Here is a 20,059-nt window from a genome sequence, read left to right as displayed (position 1 = left end):
TGGGACGTTTACCTTGTCGGTGTCACCGCGAAGTTAAGCTCGATGCCAACTGAACCGTAGACATGGTGCCCATGGTCGCCGTATGGGAGGAGTCGATTCTTTTTTGTATTTCAGTATTACATTACTTTAAAACTCATAATTCATAAAATATTTGATCTATACAGCTAATACGTTTTCTTTTAATGTTATTGTTTGGCAAAACGTACACACACACAGTATCTGCATGGCCTGATTTGCCTCGCTCCTTCTGTTTACCTGAAGTGGTTCAGTCCTCCCAGGTGTGAATCGTAACTGCGAGCGGTGAGTAGCTACGGGTTCGGGGTGAAGGCAGGAAGAAGGGAAATCTGGTTACTAGAAACGAATGAAAAGAAAAAAAATGACATATCTAATATCTTAAAAAAAAAAAAAAAAAAAGTCGTGTGTTTGAAAGCATGTTTAGCTGTTTTGCAGCTATAGCTACATATCGAACGAGTTGCCCCTGTCCCAGGTCAGGCAGGAGCAGCTTCAGGCACTGCAGCTCTGTCTACAGCTAGCAAGCTTTCCCCTAATCTCCACAGCCCTAATCTCGCCTGAAGAAGGAGGTGAGCTGCACTGTGTTAGTTGGCATAATTGTAGATCATTTTATTATTTTAAAAATCTTTACAGTTCAGTTCATTACAACAAAAGTAGCTAACTCTTACTTTTGATTCTTCAGATAAGTGAGTTTACAGTTTACTTTTGTTATGTTTACATCAGGAGATTAGCATGCTAACTTGGTGTGTGTCTATTTTATTGTTGCTGTCAATAATTGACTAATTATTTATTTAATTATTTAATTTAACAATTATTTTGTTAAGAATGGCAGAATTATTAGAATTATGTGTTTCATTTTCAGGGTCTAGGTGGTGGAGGATCCAGTGTAATATTTTTTTTCATGGTTTCCAAAATACCTGGCAGCGCCCCTGATGGTGCCAATAAGGTACATGATTAAAATCATTAAAAAAATAAATTACAATAATTTTGCTATCTTTTAATTTACCTTGTGTGGCCAGAATTGGGCTCATGTAACTCATGTTTTATTCGTTCACCCCCTGACAATCTTGAATCATGTCAATTAAAAGCAGCATTTGTTTACATTACATTTACATTTATGGCATTTAGCAGACGCTCTTATCCAGAGCGACTTACAAGGTAACTCGTATTACAGAGGTGGGCCAATGTAGTGTTAGGAGTCTTGCCCAAGGACTCTTATTGGTGTAGCACAGCATAGTCACCCAGACCGGGAATCGAACCCCAGTCTCCCACATGGTGTGGTAGCTTAGTGGCAGGTAGTGGTGTTATCTGTTGTGCCACACCAACCACATGTTTCATGGTAGGTGTATTTGATAAAATGGCAGATACGTGTGGACATCATATATAAAACACATCTGATTAGGTCTGCCCTAGAGCTGGGCAATATGACGATATTTTGTGATATATTTTGTTATTGTGATAACAATATGCTTTTCTAAGCATATTGAGAATACTGTTAATGCTAATAAACACTGATCAGCTGCAGGTTTCATTACTAACTGTGTAATTAGACTGGTTTAATTAGATGAACAGCAGCAGATGTTGCATAAAAATGACTCTCTTCAGTATGGGATAATATCTGAATAGTGGTTTATAAGAATCTGTCGCCACTGATTTGTTTAGTCTGTAATTCCATGTGTGCGAAAAAAGGCTTTAAATATCGTGATATACTATTTTTTACCATATCGCCCAGCCCAAGTCACTATTGTGTTCCTAAATAATCTCAATATCTATAGTAAACTATTTTAATATGAAAACTCCTTAAAAAATCAAGCACAATAGAAGTGTATCCCAGCATTGCTGAATGTTGGGATTGAGGAGGGTGAGTTCTAGATGTTTGAGTTTCCCTAAAAACCATGCTTCAGCCTCTACGTTGAGTTCATTTCACAGTAGACTGGACAAGAAGACCTTGATATTCCTGATATCTCCTGAATTCAGTTAAGAGAAGGATTGGCTATCAGCCTTCTCCCAGCAGGGGTAGTGCAAGGCTACAATCGCCTTTCCTCAAGTGGATTCAACTTCATACTGAAACTAACTTCATCAGAAGCATTATGTGATTTAAGATGCAGCGTACGCAAGAAAGCTCAGAGGACAGGCATTTCAAAAGTCACAAAGCATGTTGCATCAAGCACACGAACTGACATGTTGTAATATGGACAAACTAAATGCATGGTAATCAGAGCATGGGTAATCTCACAAAGCCAGTGGATATGGCACCATTGTTTTGTGTATTGCACAATTGTGAAACAATACCATTAATAAATATTAGGAGTTTGAAGAGATGCTCACTACTACACTGTCAACCTCAGATGATTGCAGACATCAAAGAACACCAATTTATTGGACGTTCTACTTTGAATGGTGCTAATTCAGTCACGCTGAGGCTGGTGAATTAGCTGTGCTTCTTGGATGGAAGCATGTGGTGTGTATTAGCATCTCCTTCCCGCTGGGCTTCTATGTCGCTTGGGGGTGGGTAGATGATTAGAAAGGGGCATCGTGGGCACAGCATCACGAGTCTAATTGGTCACACTGGGGAATTCAGAGACTTCTCTATGATGCTCAACTGAAGCTGTGCATACTAAGTTGGTGTTGAGCTGTAGAGTTGGAAAATGATGTACGATCAGGTTTAAAGTATCTACTGTATTTCACATTCACTGGATTGGATCAACTGCAACACCATCCTAATAAGTCAGCAGCAACTTTTTCATCATTGCTGGAATAAAATGCCTGTGAATTTGCATTTGTCTAGTATAAGGACACATTTTAAGGGACTGATTCTGCTCAACTGTCAAGAAAAGGCAAAGGGAAATGCAAACAAGTATATTGTTAAGCAGTTTTATTATGCATTTTGTAAATCAAATAGAACCTGGACTAAAGGCTGTTTATCTGGCGCTCATTCAAGACTGCATCATAATTTTGGCATGTAGGGACTAGAGATACAGCGATCTAATACTAGGAATAGATATTGGTTTATTAATTCAACAGTGGTATCGGCTATCGCCTGATATGCAATGTTTAATTTTGCAAAAATGAACCTCAAATGGGAATTCGATTAGGTGGTTTCCAAAAGAGGCATTTCTACCCTGATATTGGTCCAGGTACAAAATTTGCTGGATCAGGTTTCAAACAATTAGGCCGACCCACAGGACCGATCCATTCGCTGAACCAGATTTCCGCATCAACGATATTCTAGGCTTCATAGCTTCATAACTCAGGATCAGAATAACCTACAGACATTCAGTAATGGAGGGCAGCTGAGAGTGAGGGAGATGGGGTAATGATGTCATTGCTACAGTTGATCTTCCATATAAGGAAAACTGAGAAGGGTTTATCCTGCTGCCTTAAGTCTCTTCTACATGGTGAGGTTTATTAATTCAACAGTAGTATGGGTATCGGCTATTGGCTGATGTGCAATGTTTATGTGTTGATATTAAAATAGAAAAAGTAGGCTCAGTGCATCCCTAGTAGAAAGAAATATCTTAAATGTTTCGTTTAAGTGGGTGCTCATAGCGTAATGGAAATACTGGTTGTCCATTTCTAGTCAACCATCAAACACAATGCGGAGTGAAAATCTTTTATTTTTCAGTTTGTGACCTGAGTCATTTTCACTGTTCAGATTGTTGTAAACACCAGTGTTTAACTCTTCTACTCAAAATCAAAGACAGCATAGGGATTCAATATTACAATTGACCTACAATAATATGCCAAAGCGATGCAGCAGGCCCAGCTTTTTCAGGCCCAGCTGAATCAGAATACTTACTGTAGCAAGGATGTCATTTTATAGTCCCACGTGAAAGATGATTTAAGCCTATAAAATGCATGAGCTCATCAGGAAATCTGTTTGGAATTAAGACTGGCATAAGGGGCGGCTCATGTTTCGGCTTACCACAGCATCATATGCCATGCCTGGCTTTCAAATCCTGCCATCATCTTGCTCCCCCAGTGTCAAAGTGGCAGCTTTTATGAATTGAATTGAAACAAAACTCCAAGCCTGTCATCACCTGTGGAGATGTTCCAGAAAATCCTTCAAGAAGACTTTTCAAGTGGCAGCTTGCAAATGGCTCCGTATTCAAATTGGTGTTTGCAGAAATTTGCAAATGACATTCGCTATTTACCATTAATGTGGGCTTGCAAGGGACGGATTTTAATAATGCATAATCTGTTCTGCCTAATTAGAGTCCTAGTTTAGTCATCCACAAATTTCAGAATGTTCTCTCGGTTCATGTGCAAATACTTTTAGAGGTATGGAAGTAATTCTTTCTTCACTTCAAAGGAATTTAACCCATTGATTCATTCATTTGACAACCAACTCTCTGAATCAACTGTTCATTCAGTCAACAAAAAGGAATCCCAGTTCCAACCTCCAATCCCATGATCTCATGAAATGTGTCCATATATGACTAAAACTAACTACAAAAGGAGCTCCCGTCCACTGGTGGTGCTCTTTTGTCAAATGCACTGTAAACTTTACAGCTTCATTCATGCTATTTTTTTCATTACGGAGCTTCTAAGAAAAGTCATTAATGGAAAGAGTTTCTGATCTTATGATCAGGTTTAGGGTGAGGGTAAGCTCTCATGTGGCACTGGTGGCTCAGCGGTTAGAGCTTCGGGCTATTGATGACACTGTTGTGGGTTTGATACCTGGGCTCGGCAAGCTGCCACTGATGGGCCCTTCAGCAAGGCCCTTCACCCTCTCTTCTCTTGTCTTGTATTGTCTCTAGTTTAGGTTAAGGTGCATGTTCAGGTAATAAAATTTCACTGGTTGCTTCGTAACATTCTCTGTTCAAGTTGTTTGGCTTATGCATGTCTGGGTTGCAATGGTACTTCATGCATATCGCTCCTGTCCAATAATTTTTTTGTTGTTGTTTTACGTTTTCTTCATGGGTTGAACCTTGTAGCTGCTCTGTACGCTGTCAGTAATTCTGAATGAATAGACCAATAGACATGCTCTAACTTGCTTAGAGTAAACTTTTATTTCACACAAACTTCATCAAACATTTAGAGTTGAGAAGATTTTTGTCTTCTCCTCTAAAGTCACAATTTCAGAGATGCATGTTTTTATTGGACAGCGACTACATGTACAAGGGTTGATCTATATTTCGTAGACGTTGTACAAATCCTGAAATGGTCATTTAGTGCATAAATTCCACGTGAGACTAGGATACCCCTGTTTCAACAGGGTTGAAGTGATTACTTGTATAATTATGACATTGATTTTGTGATTATTATGCAAGTTGGCTTTTTTTCTTCATCTTTAATGTTCTTGTGTGACAGTATATAAAATGCCTCTTTTGGAAACCACCTAATTGATTTCCCATTTGAGTTTTTCTTTGGTGAAATTAGCAACATAATGCAGTAATGATTTTTAGGAGAAATCCTTAAGTTCCCAGAAAGTCTCTCACAGGAGATCCAATAAGGCTTAATAGACTTCCTCTTCTGCTAATAAGGGTCTACATTTTGCCCAGTGGGGCAAACGGATTGCTTGACTGGTTGTGCATTTCCAGCTGAGGATTTTCTCTGTGATGCTTCTAAGATTTTCCACCTAAATCAGTCCTGACCAGTAGAACGTCTTCCAGACATGGCCACAGGATTACCAAGCAGCTGTGGTAACGATTCGGAATGAATGCTGCCGCCAATCACAGCTTGTTAAAGCTGCCGCTAAATCAATAAACAAGTTAACACAAGTTAATTGATTATTGCTTTTCAGTCTGTTTCCATTTAAAGACTTTGCTTCCCTCACATTTCCTATAAAGTCACGTAATTATAGGCTCCTACCGTTTGGGTTTCTCCTTGCAAAATTATGTCACTACCGCTAATGTGTGTCCAAGTGTGCGGACGAGAGAGTGTGCACATGCAAATGTGTCCTGCCATGAAGCACGTTCTTATGACAAGAATGTCACCTTAATATCTAAATCATGGGAACAGCTTAATCAACATGACAGCTGTGCTAACGCTGAGAGGAAGAGAATCATTTAAATGAAGTGTGACTGGCTAACCTCACAAATTATGAGAAATGAATGCTAAACACTGCCGTCACACACTTTTACGTATTCCTCCCATTTTCACTCTGCTTTGTATGCAGCTGTGTGACCTCTGTGATGTGCTATTACTCGGTCACTGTGTGAAGTGCCTGTAAGAATCGAGTATTAGCAGCATTTGAACTACAGCTAATTAGCAGGCTTGCCGCGGAATCAGGCTTTTCCAAAAAAGCCATCTGAAATTGAGTAATGTCCATGCAAAAAAAAAAAAAAAAAAAAAAAAAAACCTTTGGAGGTTTCTACTCACATTGTGTTTCAGATTCACACTGCGGTGCATATTGGGTTTGCATTGTTATTGTTTGGAAGTAATGTTTTTAGAAGTACAGGTTACATGTTTGATTTAAACTGTATTAATGGTTCAATTAACATTATTAACATATTCCACAGTCCAATTTTATTGTCACGTCACATTACACAGGTGTGAAGGAGTTGGAAAAAACTAAATAGAAATACTATGAATATGAATATTTACACATTAACTTACACTGTGCATTTAAATGTACAGGTTTGATATAATCTGAACGTACATTATTTACAAAAGACACTGGATGGGTGTGAATTTAGGTGTGGGTGGGGAGAAGTCTTTGTGGGTGCAGTCATAAGAGCATAGGAGTTGCAGTGGTAAGTGAAGGGTGTGTTCGTATGGGGTGGAGGTGTGATGATACAGGTGAGCTGGCTTGTGGACTGTGGACAGGTACACTGCGCTATTGTTTGTTCAGCAGCTCAATTGCTTGAGAGTAAAAGCTGTCTCTGAACCGACTGGTTCTGGTCTTCAAGCTTCTGTACCTTCTGCCGCTGGGCAGCTGTGAGAACATGCAGTGGTTTGAGTGGGTGGAGTCCTTAATAATCCTCCTTGCCTTCCTCAGCCAGCGGCTGGTGTATAAATCTGGAAGGTTTGGAAGCACCACCCCCTGCAGAGCTTTCCGCTCGAGCGGTGCAGTTCCTGTACCAGGTGGTGATACAGCCCGTCAGAATACTCTCCACAGTGCAGGTGTAGAATGTCCTGAGTATGTGCAGGTTCACTCCAAACCTCCTCAGCCATCTGAGGTAGAAGAGGCGCTGTTGTGCCTTCTTCGCCACCTGTGTGGTGCGTTCTGTCCAAGTTCCTCTGTAATGTGAACACCAAGAAACTGGAAGCTGCTGACCCTCTCCGCAGTGGTCCCATTGATGGAGATAGGGGTGTGCACTAGTGTTTCCTGAAGTCCACTACCAGCCTCCTTGGTCTTGTTGACGTTTAGAGGAAGGTTGTTTTCCTGGCACCAGTGTAAGAAAATATTAAAATGTTTTCAGGTAGCTATTTTCCGAGTTTCTAATGTAAGAAATGTTAGTTAGCAGTAAGGGTGAAGGTCATGGTGAGGACTGGAAGACCAAGATAACTGCTCATATGGTTGCTCTAAAGGCAAGCTAAAACTCTGGAATGGTGGTGCAGTCATCAAAATATCATTTTCTGCATCCCTTACCCACAATTTAGCATACAGCGTTTCCACCAGCCTGAGGCATGTTAGAAACAAATCTTGTGGACTGCTGATATTAAAATAGAACCTTTTGGCTGCCTTGAGCAATGATATGTTCCAAGACAAAAGTCTGGGAGTTGATCAGTCATGCTTTGGGCTTGTGTTGCAACAAGTGGCACGGAGGAGAGTCACTGTTTGAGGAAAAAATGAATTCAATTAAATGCCAACAAATTCTTGAAGCAAGCATCACACTTGTTAAGACGATAATGGCTTCTACAGAAGGGTAATGAACCTAAACACCTCAAAACCACAATGGACTGTGGATTTTGCAGGATGGTCCTAGACTAGAAGCCTTTTGCAATGAATAGGTAATGAATGGAGGTTGTTACTAAGGGTGCTCAAAGTTCAGGGCTTTTTCCCCTTATATTGTTATTTTGAAACTAAATAAAGGAAATACATTTTGCTTAAAATATTAAATGTCATTGTTTTCTCAAAAAACAGAAAGTTAATTTTACTTGCTTAGCAAATTTTGACCAGGGGTGCTCAAACATTTGCATGCCACTGCAGTGTAAGAACCTAACCCCCCTAATATTAGGAGCATGTTTCAGGGTTAACAGCTTTATATAGATCAATATATATATATATATATATATATATATATATATATATATATATATATATATATATAATTTTCCATTACATCAATGGAGGGGCCATCTTTACTTTGTGTTAGAACGTCCAGTGTAACCGTGGATCTGTTGAATACAAACACAGTTATGATTATTAAACACACAGTGAGTAGTGTAATATGCTTAGTTGAAGAGGTGAATTTCACTTGAATAGCATTGTTATGAACACAACACAAAAATATTGGACTAACTTACTTATCTCCGCCACTTTCCAAAGAAAAGGACCTGCATCTATTGGTTAAGGCGCTACATTTAAAATACCCACCCATGTGTCCATACAATTGCTCTGTTATCATTTTGTGGACACCAGAACAGTGAAATGGCAGGTTCACACTACATGACTTTCAGGAATCTTTTGGTGGTTGTGGTTTGCACATTATGTGACTGACCAGCAATACGGGTCATGAATTATAAGGTCTTTTATTTACTATATCCAGCACACTGTTACTGCATCACCAATCACATTAGAGTTTGCTACACTGTTGGCAGCAATGTGTCACAAAGTTAGCTTAGCAGTTCTTATTGTGGATATGCCATAACTGCCACTGCAGCTGACACTGTAGTCCAGATCATTATCATATTTTACATTTATGAGTTACTTTTGAGAGTTAGCAAGAACCAAGGAAAATCTTCAACTTTGCTGAAAAGCTGCCCACCAGAAGCTGAAACTTTATAAAACTGTATCTCACCACTGCATTTTCAATTTTGGCATGAAATCTGGCAGCCTTCGAGTCAGGTGTCCTGCCTGTACCAAATACTCCATAGCATAAGCAATAAAATGCGAAAGCACACAATTATACATAAGCAACTCCTTAAGTATGTGCATGTGTTCATTGCACTAATCATAACTTGTTTGTATCCATAAATTGTCATGTTTTGGCATTGCTTATTCACTGGCTTCCTGTAGCTGCCCACATCAGATTCAAAACCTTGACGCTGGCCTACAAGGCCAAGAACGATCCAGCCCCTCCATACTTGATGGCAGTGGTCACACCAAGAGCCCTTCGAGCTTCAAGTACGTCTCGGCTCGACCCGCCATCCCTCAAAATCTACAGAAGACAAGTGTCCAGGCTTTTTTCTGTCCTGGCGCCAAAGTGGGGGAACGAGCTTCCCCTGGGTGTCCGATCTGCAGAATCGCTCGCTGTCTTCAAATGCAGACTGAAGACCCACCTCTTCAGAGAATACTTGGGCGCATAGTAGAGTGTTCACCTTATGGACTTGTGTTTAGTAGTGTCTTAACTTAGAGGTATCATTGAATTTTTAGCCTATTCAAACTAGCTGAGGTTATTCTTGGGTAAATAGCAAAGCACTTTTATAAGTCGCTCTGGATAAGAGCGTCTGCTAAATGCCTTAAATGTAAATGTAAATTGTTTGACATCTAAAGAAACTAAGAAACTTAACACTGATGAATTCGGCTACACTTCAGAAGTCCAAGGGTTAAGGGAAACGTCTTTCAGAGGATAAGTTGATAGGCCTTTATTAATGGTGGGACCTATAGTGAGGCAGTAATCACACACAAAGTATCTGTTCCTTTCATCCCAGTTTCAGAGTGTTTTGGGAATGCTGATGTTTTTTGATCTGCTGTTCTTTGTAATCGGATATGGTTAAGTAGAGCCAAGTGTTTATATTCATGTGATGCAAAAATGAAACTGCATTCAAACAGGAAGGTTTAAAACTGTCAAACTGTCAACATTACATACAGTGTCACTGCGCACCAAAACAAAGCCTAGGTTAGATATTCTCCCCATGGCACAAACAAATGAAAGACATGCTCTGTGCTTCCTCAAAGCAGAACTCATCAGACGCCACTAAACCCTATGTTACTGGGAAGTGTGAGAGTATGACTCAGCAGCAGGGTCCAGCTGGGCCTCCACACAAGAGGCAACACAATGTGCCAAGCCTTGAACGAGTGCTGCTTTATGAGAAATTATAGCAATGAACGATTCCCTTTGTTGCCTCCCACTGCTCCGCAAGATGGGTCACTGATAGATTTACTATTAGGAAGACATTCCTCATGCACTTGCTCAGTTTAAAAACTAGGACAAGGCATTTATATATAGGGAATGGAGCTGTTGCTTCATATATAACACAGTAAGTCGATGGGCAGGAAGGTGGCAGAGTAGGTAGTGTGTGCATGCCACACAGCTCCAGGGGCCTGGGGTTGTGGGTTCTATTCTCAGTCTAGTCTTTACCTGTGAGACTTTTGGTGCGTTGGCGTAGATTTTCTCTAGGTGCTCTGATTTCCTCCCACCTCCCAAAAACATGCATGGAAGTTACACTGCCTCTAGATATGGATATGTGTGGTACCCTGTGATTGTTAGTGTCCTGTCCAGGAGATATTTCTCCCTTGTGCCCAGTGACTTTTGGTAAGCTCCAGTTTCTCTCTGAACCTGGCCAGGAAGAAGTGGATAAAAGATGAATGGGCTGTGAGAAGTCTTCAACAGGTGTTCTTCAGATCTCCCTGTGAATAAGCATCTTGCTCATTAGCACAAGGTGCCTTTTGTTAATAAATAAAAAAATCATAACTTTCCTAATGCAATTAACAATAGACCTGTAATACTTAACCTTGCCCAGACACTTTCTGAGAAACGTATTATTTTTCATTTGAATTCTACAATTAAATCTGCAAAATGAAATAATCTACTTATGCTGGCAATTCCGTTCTAAAAAGGTTACCAAGGTAAGCCAAGCTGAATTAATTTAAAACGGAAAAACATCATTTTTCTGGTGATTAGGCAACATTTTGGAGATGTAATATCTTTTTACTTTGAGGTCTTAAATTAGCCTGATGAATGATGGCAGTTGATCAAATCAACAATTTTGAAAAACATTTATTCATAATAAGACATTGATGCCACTTTCCTGGAGTTTAAGTAATGAGGCAAGTCCAAAGCACAGGCAGCTAATTCTCATTCGACATTTCTGAACAGGCATGAAAGGGCATGCTTTTTCTCTTCTGTCAGGGGTTATGCCAAGTTGCAAAAGGACTTTCCGTCATACAGAACATGTGCTAATGAAGTATTTTCAGCATTCTGAAAGCTTCTTTCAACACATAATAACAGTGAAAAATTGGTGTTTAAAATCCTCAGAACAAGAGCTGGTTCATTTTTTACATAGGCAAAAGACTGGATAAATGGAGAAATGCAGTTTTAATATTGTGAAGTGAGCTTAACTCTGCGCTAAAAGCTGACTGCAGACGCCAAGCTGAGTCGAGCCCTCCGAGCAATCAGGAACCTGGAATAAAGGCTGAGTGATCATACTGTGCGCACTCTAAAAATATAAGTAAGTCAAAGAACCTTCAAGACAGCACCCATGTTCAGCTTTATATTGATCTCCAATTTCTTGAATTCAAAAATGAAGTACACAGCAATCACTGCCAGCTATCGAAAATCCTTTCCTGTGTGATTGTGTGTGTGTGTGATGAATAATTGACTGTGTTCTATAGAATGGAATAGAAAACTTTAGCATTAGTACTGAGTGTCACAAGAAACTGGTTTATTTTGATTGAATGTACATAAACACTTAAGTGACCATACAGCTCTGAAAAATTGAGACCACTTTTATTTTTCTTAAATTTCCATGTTACTTCCACATCACATCACTACGTTTATGGCAGCCATTTTATTCCAGGCCTTTCATCAAACAAATTCCCTCAATTTGCAAACTATGAATGGCATAAAGTCACCCAACAGCAGCGTGAAAGACTAGTGGAGAGCCTGCCAAGACATGAACACTGTGATTGGCAGTCAAGGTTATTTCACTATTGTGATTTTTGAATGCTTTCAAAGTTCAAATATTAGTGTTGTTTAAATGTGAATAATAACTTCTTTGCATTATAATTATTATAATAATTTCTTAGCCAAATTTGAGCAGCTGTCATTTCTGCAAATAAATGCTCTAAATTGCAATATTTTCTTTTGGAATTTAGGAGAAATGTTGGTTTATGAAATACAATGCAAAGGTTTTTGTTATGACTGCCTGTAAATAGTAGAACCAGAGAAACTGATAATGTAGAGTGGTCTCCTATTTTTTTCCAGAGCTGTATGTAATTAAAAACCTGTAAACCGTGGGAATTTAAAAGTGCCAGAATTTCAAAATTGCCAAAATATTTATTTATCTTCAAAAATTACACCTTAAAAAGTCTTCAATCAATTTTTTTTCCAGCATTTCTATTGGTCCATCCATTGTGAAATTTAAACAGTTTCTATATAGTTCTAAACAAGGCTTCTTTGACTCTCAAACCCATTTGGTGCTATACAGAAAATAATGGTTTCATGGTTCTATACATTCCAAAATAATAATAAAAAAAAATTTCACAATTATTTTGATGACTTTTTGTAAAGGCGCTAAGCTTCTGTCACGGTCATCTTTAAACACATAATCCTGTTTGGAGGTTATTCAACTGCAATCTTCAGCAAGCTGTTCAGAAAACACAACAGCAATTATATATCCTTGGTACATATTGTAATCTTTTAAAAGACCCTTTGAACCACTTTCAGCCACTACAATTATGTGAGGATAAACACTCTAAATGATTATGACCAGTTGTCCATTATGTTGTGTGTGTTTTTTTTTTTTTTTACTTTTCTCCATGTGTTCCAGTGTTTTGTAATTAAAGATGCCTAGGAAAAACATAGAGGTTGGTCATTCTTTGTAGTAAAACAAAATGATTCTTTTAACAAAATCAAGCAATTTCAAATCAAATATTTAAAACTCTCAGTAAAATATCAAACATGATATTGACCAAGTTTAGAAGCAACAATCCCCAATTTTAAACACTTAAAATGAATTAAATTATAACATGCTTTTGATTTTACTGTAAACAACTTTGACATTAAGGTAAATCTGTTACCTTCCATCATTTCGAAATGTGCATCCTGGAACCATTGGGTAGCCTTTGTGGGATTTACAGAAGGATACAGAGTACCATGATAATGTCTCTCATTGTCTGACAGAGTGAGAATTTAGCTCAATGTTCAATGTGGGATTAACAAAATACTGTTCAAGGGTAATAACCCAGAGATCAAGAGATCTCCAAATTATTTTTATTCTGTAATTTATAATGTTTAGACCTTGAGTGTGCCCAATTTGCAGTCTCAAAAAATATTGGTCCTCTTTATGGATAAAAAATGTGCAAAAGCTCACTGAGTGGTGAAGTAACGCTCTGAAAAAGTGGGGAAAAAACATGTCCACCATAGTTGCGAATATAGCGACATGCTAAGTTCGATTAAAAGTCTACTAAATGTGCCTGAAATCCCTCCTCTTTGGTCATTCGCTTGACTTTGTGCTCTGAGGTTTTGTCCTCTAAATGTGTGTGATTGGAGCCTCAGTTAGCTGGATGTTCCTGGCTACACATCAGTGTACATGGACCATTGGTTCTTTGGCAATTTGGATGGATTGCTGTTGAGTCCAACTGTAACTGCAGACTAAAGGGGGCGTGTTCCAGCAGGAACATGACATGAATGCATGTTTCAGGGTTAACTGACTGGGATTTTGCCTCTCATGCTGTCTGCTACGACATATTAAATGTTTCATAACCTTTGTGTGTGCGGCATTTTATATTTTATTTCTGCTGATATGTTAAGCAAATAAACAGTAATTGTGCATGGTATTATACGGAAGTGTGTTTGGGATGTAAAGGCCATATAGTGATGTATCTATTTCCAGAAGCAAGTTAATCCATCTAGTGTCATGGTGGTAGCACAAGAACTTTCATTTCCACTGCTCAAAACATTACAACAGCCAATTGCCTGATGTCTCCTGGAAACAAACATTATGAGCTGTAAATATGGATGAGTCATTCACATTCAAGTTCCCTGCAACATCTGCAACACCCTGAAGTAGGAGAGTAAAATTTCCACCATTGTCAAAGTAGCTCAGCAGATGCTTATTATCTCCATCACTATCTGCTTCCCATCTGTTCCATTCTCTCAAAGACTACATTGCAACATGTTGTTTGCTGCATTCAGAAGGTCATAGATTGCCAGCTCCATTCCAAGGGGGCCTTGTACTTGTCCAAAATAAGGAAGAGAGAAGAGTGACACATCTTAGCAATCACTTCTTTACTAAACAGAGGCAGTACAAAGTCATTACCACTAGAAAACTGAAGTGTAGAGTGTGGCTGTAAAAACTATCTGTATTCCTATAATATAAACACTAGAAAGGCTGAAATTCCAGCACTACTAGAATTGGCTTGGTGGTCACTTTGACTATATTACGTACTTTGTCAAAAGAATTGTCAGGAAAACAGATGTAAAAGTGTTTATTCATTAACTTATAATTTTTGTGATTTAGCTGCTGTGCTAACCTGTGACAACGGAGTGGCTCGCAAAGTTTTCAGGCTATTTGTCCTTTGCCCTTATGTGATCGGCAAGTTCTGTTGATTTTATTTTAGAATAATCTTGTCAGTGGGGCCTCAGACAGTATCAGCTGAGTCTAAGGCTCCTTTTTATCCATATCCAGAGTCTCGCCAGGGCTCTGAAAAATGGCAAAAACATTTCGGTTCTCTCCTATCTGATCTTGTTAAGGCTTATTCTGGTGGTGTTGTAGCTGTAATATTGGTAAATTTTTATCTAGGAGGGAAATCAGATGCAGCTCCATTGCCAAGGTAACGACAGATGGCATAAAAAAAGAATAGCAAGAAAGAGAGCAGTCTTTAATATAAGCAATCAAAATAACCACTTTGGCCTTTTTGTTATTTAAAATACTAATCTCACAACAATGTCAGGCTAAAATTTGTACTAATGTAGTAAAGGTTGTAGCTCAATAGACATGGGCAGTTTGCTTTATCAAAGCTAAGTCATCACAAAAAAATCTAAACGGCTGCATTAGTATTAAAAATGAAGCTACCAAAATGTTTGGTGTGTTATGGTGTGATGCCATAGATGAACTCTTTGTGAATGAATGTGAAATATCAATGTCCTACATGTTCTATGCCCTGCACATGTCCATATGCTAGTGTTGTTGTTGCCAAAGCAAGCAAAAAAAAAAAAAAAAACGAAAGGAGGAAACACCTCAAAAACAGACAGGCAGACCTGTACACAGAATTCAAGGTGAGCGAGTTTCGTCAAAATGTGAGTAACCTGAAATGCTCCTGTTACTTTTTGTGAATTGTGTTCAGAAAGGCAAGCATTAACGTTAGCTTGTTTAGGCCATATAATGCTGCTATAGCTCAGAACCAGTTATATTAGCATGCTGTGTGTGCAGCAACCTCTACCGTTCAACACAAGAAATGCAGTGTTGGTCTGACTTACTTATACCTAGAGGAGCCACGCTTCGGTCGTCTGACCTCTCTTAACTACCTACTAGAAGCGCTGTGTTGGTTTTACCTTTTTCTGTCTTTTTACTAGGTAGCTGTTACTGATGTATAATGATCGCTAGACTAAATACTAGGAACCAAGTCAATAATGTTCTTGTTCTAATCAACAAGTTTAAGCTAGCTACCTGTCTGTTTTGAATTCCCAGGTTGGGTACCACGGTTGACCTCCTATGCTGTTACAAGCTGAGTAAGTTTTATAATACAGTGTTGTTTGTATTAAATTATTGAAGGCTACATTCCACTGTTTTTGTAATATTAATGTTTGTATAGTTTCCAAATTTCAGGTGGCTGGGCACTTCACTACAAATGCTATGCCACCATAATTGCTTATTTTATTTATTTATTTTTGGGGTTTCTTTTAAATAACAGCTGACATTTTTATTACTAAGTGAGAAGATAACACTTTATTAACCAAAACCATCCCACTCTTTTTTGCTGGGAAAAACGTGTTCATGTTAAAATGCATTTATTTAATTGATTTATTAATTAATTGTTTTGTTGTGGTACTGAAATTGGTATCAAGAATCGTAGGATTTTAGTGTTATTTGTACCAACTACCAACATTCTGGTATTGTTGACATACCTTTGTGACATTATTGTGAATGGTATTATGACATTCCAATTATTATGATATTTTTATTCCAGTTTCCAAACCTTTTGTGGTAACCTTGTTTATTTATGTGTAATCTAACTGAACTGAAGAAGAAATTAATGGAAAAATGCATCAAATGCATGGGTTTGTACTTATGAAGTGATGCAGTGGGATACTGGCTGAGTGTCCCACATTCACAGTAAAGCAGAAACGTCTCTCTATAGCCTTTAATCTTTGCAGGCTTTATAGTGGAATGCCACCACCAACTGTGCTGAGCGCAGCCTCTGCCCACATGGCGTCTCTGATCTGTCACTATGATATAGAGACTTGTAGCAAAATGACTAGAAACGGACATTAAATGAAACCCCCCGTGACCAATCAAACATAAAATTTATTTGTAATGAAATAAGCTTAAGTCTTCTGAAAGGTGATGGGTTTGAGTGTTTATACTGATGTCTTTTAGTGTGTAATTTTGTTTTCTGTAATGGCCACAGGCCAGTCAGTTGGGTGGGTTTCCTGTGGATATATTGAGGCCCATTAGTACCAGCCTGCTAGGTGATTCAGACCACTGTTAATGATCTACAAAGACTGAATCAGCAGAATTGGACTAGGGGGCCAATGCAATGGTACAGGAAGAACACTTTTACAATCTGAAAAAGTAAGACTGTTGTAAGAAATTGTAAAGTGAAATTTCTTTATTTAGCACTTTGAATGGAGGTCATTTGTCGCCAGAAGATCGAAGCACAATTTTTGGCACCTTTATGTTAAGAGTACATGATGCCTGCAGGTTTGCTTCAACATAATCCAAGTCAGAGTCCAGTACAGAATTACGTTTCAGTGACTCTCCAGACATGCCTGCGACTCCTCGTATGACAAACTTGCAGCGAGAGAATCTCATGGTAATGTATATGGAGCTTCACCTTCATTAGAAGACCAATCAGAAGTGGTCATTGCAGATGTATTGAAAATGCCAGGTGTAAACGGCTATGCGTTTTGGCAGTCCCTTGTGATCGAATTGCCAAACACAAATGTTAATGCCAGGTGTGAACAAGGCATTTGTTGCTAAGCAACAACAGCATCGTTGTGCTCTCAGAGCCCTCTGCACAAACCTCATCAATGAACTACGTCACCTGTACTCAGAAGCCAGGAGTGAGATGTTAAAGTAATCCATAATTATTAATTTCATGTAATTTCTTTTCCATCAGATAAGAAGTCAAACACAGCTTGGTCATTTAAAAGCGAAGAGAATCTACACTGGGCTATTCTGTCATTAGGAATACCTGCATATACACAGACAGACAGATAGATTTGTTTGCGGTACTTCTGGATAGATTGGTTGCATTTATTCAGCGAGTGGGCAGCTTATATATATATATATATATATATATATATATATATTATGTATGGTACATATGATCGAAACTGACTGAAGAAGAATGTTTTTCAGTTCCCTTCTTGACACAGTAGTGGGCGCAAGTGAGTATAGTGAATGCAGCAAAATAGCAGTCTCTATTTCGTGAGCCTGATGTCAGCCTGATCTTACAGTAAAAACGTCCACATTTGCGTTTGTTTCGTCCTTAAAATCGACCTATTTTTAAATGTCAAAGAAAAGACTACAGGCGACGCCTGTCGACTCGACGTAAACTCGGCGGATTTTCAAAGTTCATTCGATTTTTAAAATTAGATCTTTTTTTCACCCAGCTACTCATAAATCACACTCCACTTTGTCATTGCTCAGCCATTTTAAAGACCCCTTTGTAGGACCCACACAAACGTGTAACTATAAGGAAAATCTTTTATGATCCTCACTTCCTTACACAAATGCAGTATGACCAGATCTGAAAGGATCCATCTGACTTCTTCTTAAATAAACCAAAAACATGCAGCTAAAACAAGCTTTTCACCATATGCTGTAACCCACCTTGAAACCAGAACTTGTGGCCCCCAGTGCGGAATGCAGCCGCGCTCCAACATTTCACCTTACTCTGCCATCTAAAAAAATGAACTCCGATAAGAGCTACTTTCAACAAATTCCCCTCTTCCTGCCTCTGCTAACCATATCCACATCTACAGGAACTGGAGGCCCTATAACAGCATTTCACCACTTACTCCCTGAGCCCGACAGAGAACTAGATACTATCAAATGAAAATAGACATGTGTACTATGTTGAGTAAGATGTTGTTGCTGTCACACAAACGCCAATGATTTTCTAAATTTGATATTATATCAAATTTAATGATGAACAGACTAATTAAATGCTCTAAAACAGCTTAGAATAAATGATTTTTAATTAAGTTAAGAAGGTTTTTGTTCTTTGTCCTTTGTTCCTTCTTATAAAACTGCAATTTTAGAAATACAAGGTTTTTAAATGACAGTACAAGCCATCAGATGAATATTAATTAGTGATTTTAAATATAATCCCTGTTTATCCTTTTGCTCTTATGTTGAAATTTTCATATTTTGCTAGATATTGTCTAGCATAGAACTGATGAAATTATAATTATATATATTTATAATCAGTTGTTTGATGCGTGGCATGATTGTTGGTGTCATTTCTAGAACTGCTCATCTCCTGTGATTTTCATAAACAGTCTCTAGCATTTACTCAGAATAGTGCAATAAAGAAAAATCATCCAGTGAGCAGCAATGCATGGCCAGACTGGTTGGAGCTGACAGAAAGCCTGCAGTAACTTAGATAACCACTCTGCACAACAACAAGTGGTGAGGTGAGTGGTAAAACTGAGGCTTCGGTCGGCACAGAATGTAAAAATGAAGTCTGATCTGATGAACCTTAATTTTGACTGAAGCATAGAGATGGCTGTTTGGTGCCAACAGCTTATATCCATGAACCCCACCTGCCTGGGCTGTTGACACAAGGCAGATGGGGTTCATGGATATAAGCTGTTGGCAGAAAAAACAGCCATGGTAATATATATATATATATATATATATATATATATATATATATATATATATATATATATAGTGCACCATAAAATAACATGAATTACACAATTGTAAGTTGCTTGTTGCTATTCATTATGAGTGGCCATTACAGCAGGACAAGTTGAATAAAAATAAATGAATAAAAATAATAATCAATTTTGTTTTTTAACAAAATAAAACCTGCATATGTACTGATACCTACATTTGACCAAATTAGTGCTTTCATTTCAAACTGTCGAAATATGATGTCAGTATCTCAAAGCACAAAAAAGTTCTGCGTCTGATACCAACTTGGGTTATCAGTTCTAGTTCTGAAGGAACAGAGTCCAGTACAGTTTGATGATTTCTCTGCTGTAACATTACCAGGCTGAAGAAATCAATAAGCTTCACTGCAGTCTGGTCCTCCAGGACTGTAATCGATGATCCTTATTCTAAGCCGTCTAACCTTGGATGCAGAATCCTTTGCATTCATGAAAAAAGCTTCTCAACTTGCCTCCTGATCTTACAGAACAGATCTTAAACCTGCAGAGGATTAGATGGCGCATGTAGATCATCATAATATTAGTGTCTTTGGCTTCAGTGTCCATTTGATCTGATTTTCCTTATGTCTATCACTGTACAGTACGAATAATTACCCTGACTGCAAGAGTGTGACCATCCTACTGTGAACAGCTATACTGAAGTGTTATGTTTTTATATTGCTTGGTAGTAGAATAATAGGATAGAATTAGGATTGTGCCATATGGGTGGGAACAGTTTTTGCTTGACAGTTTTTTCTTTTAGTGTATTATGAGAAAAGTGTCTTATCAGTGTCTCAGCGGCTGTTGTTACTGTAATGTCTGCAATGCACTTTGGTCCACATTCAGCTGATGGGGTGACCTATGGTGTTCACAAGTGCATTGTGAGTGGTTGTAGGGCCTTTTGAATTCCACTTAACAAAGTCAGACACCAAGAGTGATGTACTCCAGTA

At 38.4% G+C, this 20,059-nt stretch overlaps 2 protein-coding genes across 2 annotated transcripts in view; one reads left to right on the top strand and one right to left on the bottom strand.

The window, feature by feature from the left end:
* The window catches only part of LOC140543674 (urotensin-2 receptor), a 137,476-nt gene that overhangs the window by 39,397 nt on the left and 78,020 nt on the right, over nucleotides 1–20,059 (top strand). The window lies entirely within an intron of this gene.
* Nucleotides 7,276–20,059, bottom strand: part of ogfod3 (2-oxoglutarate and iron dependent oxygenase domain containing 3) — a 133,863-nt gene continuing 121,079 nt past the window's right edge. The window contains exon 9 of the mRNA XM_072666806.1: nucleotides 7,276–7,342. Within this exon, the coding sequence (XP_072522907.1) occupies nucleotides 7,296–7,342 (47 nt within the window). The 3' untranslated portion in view covers nucleotides 7,276–7,295. The remainder of the gene's footprint in view (nucleotides 7,343–20,059) is intronic.

The sequence above is a fragment of the Salminus brasiliensis genome, chromosome 22 (genome assembly GCF_030463535.1).
Source record: "Salminus brasiliensis chromosome 22, fSalBra1.hap2, whole genome shotgun sequence".
Classification (NCBI taxonomy): domain Eukaryota; kingdom Metazoa; phylum Chordata; class Actinopteri; order Characiformes; family Bryconidae; genus Salminus; species Salminus brasiliensis.
This window is presented reverse-complemented; position numbering and strand designations above follow the sequence as displayed.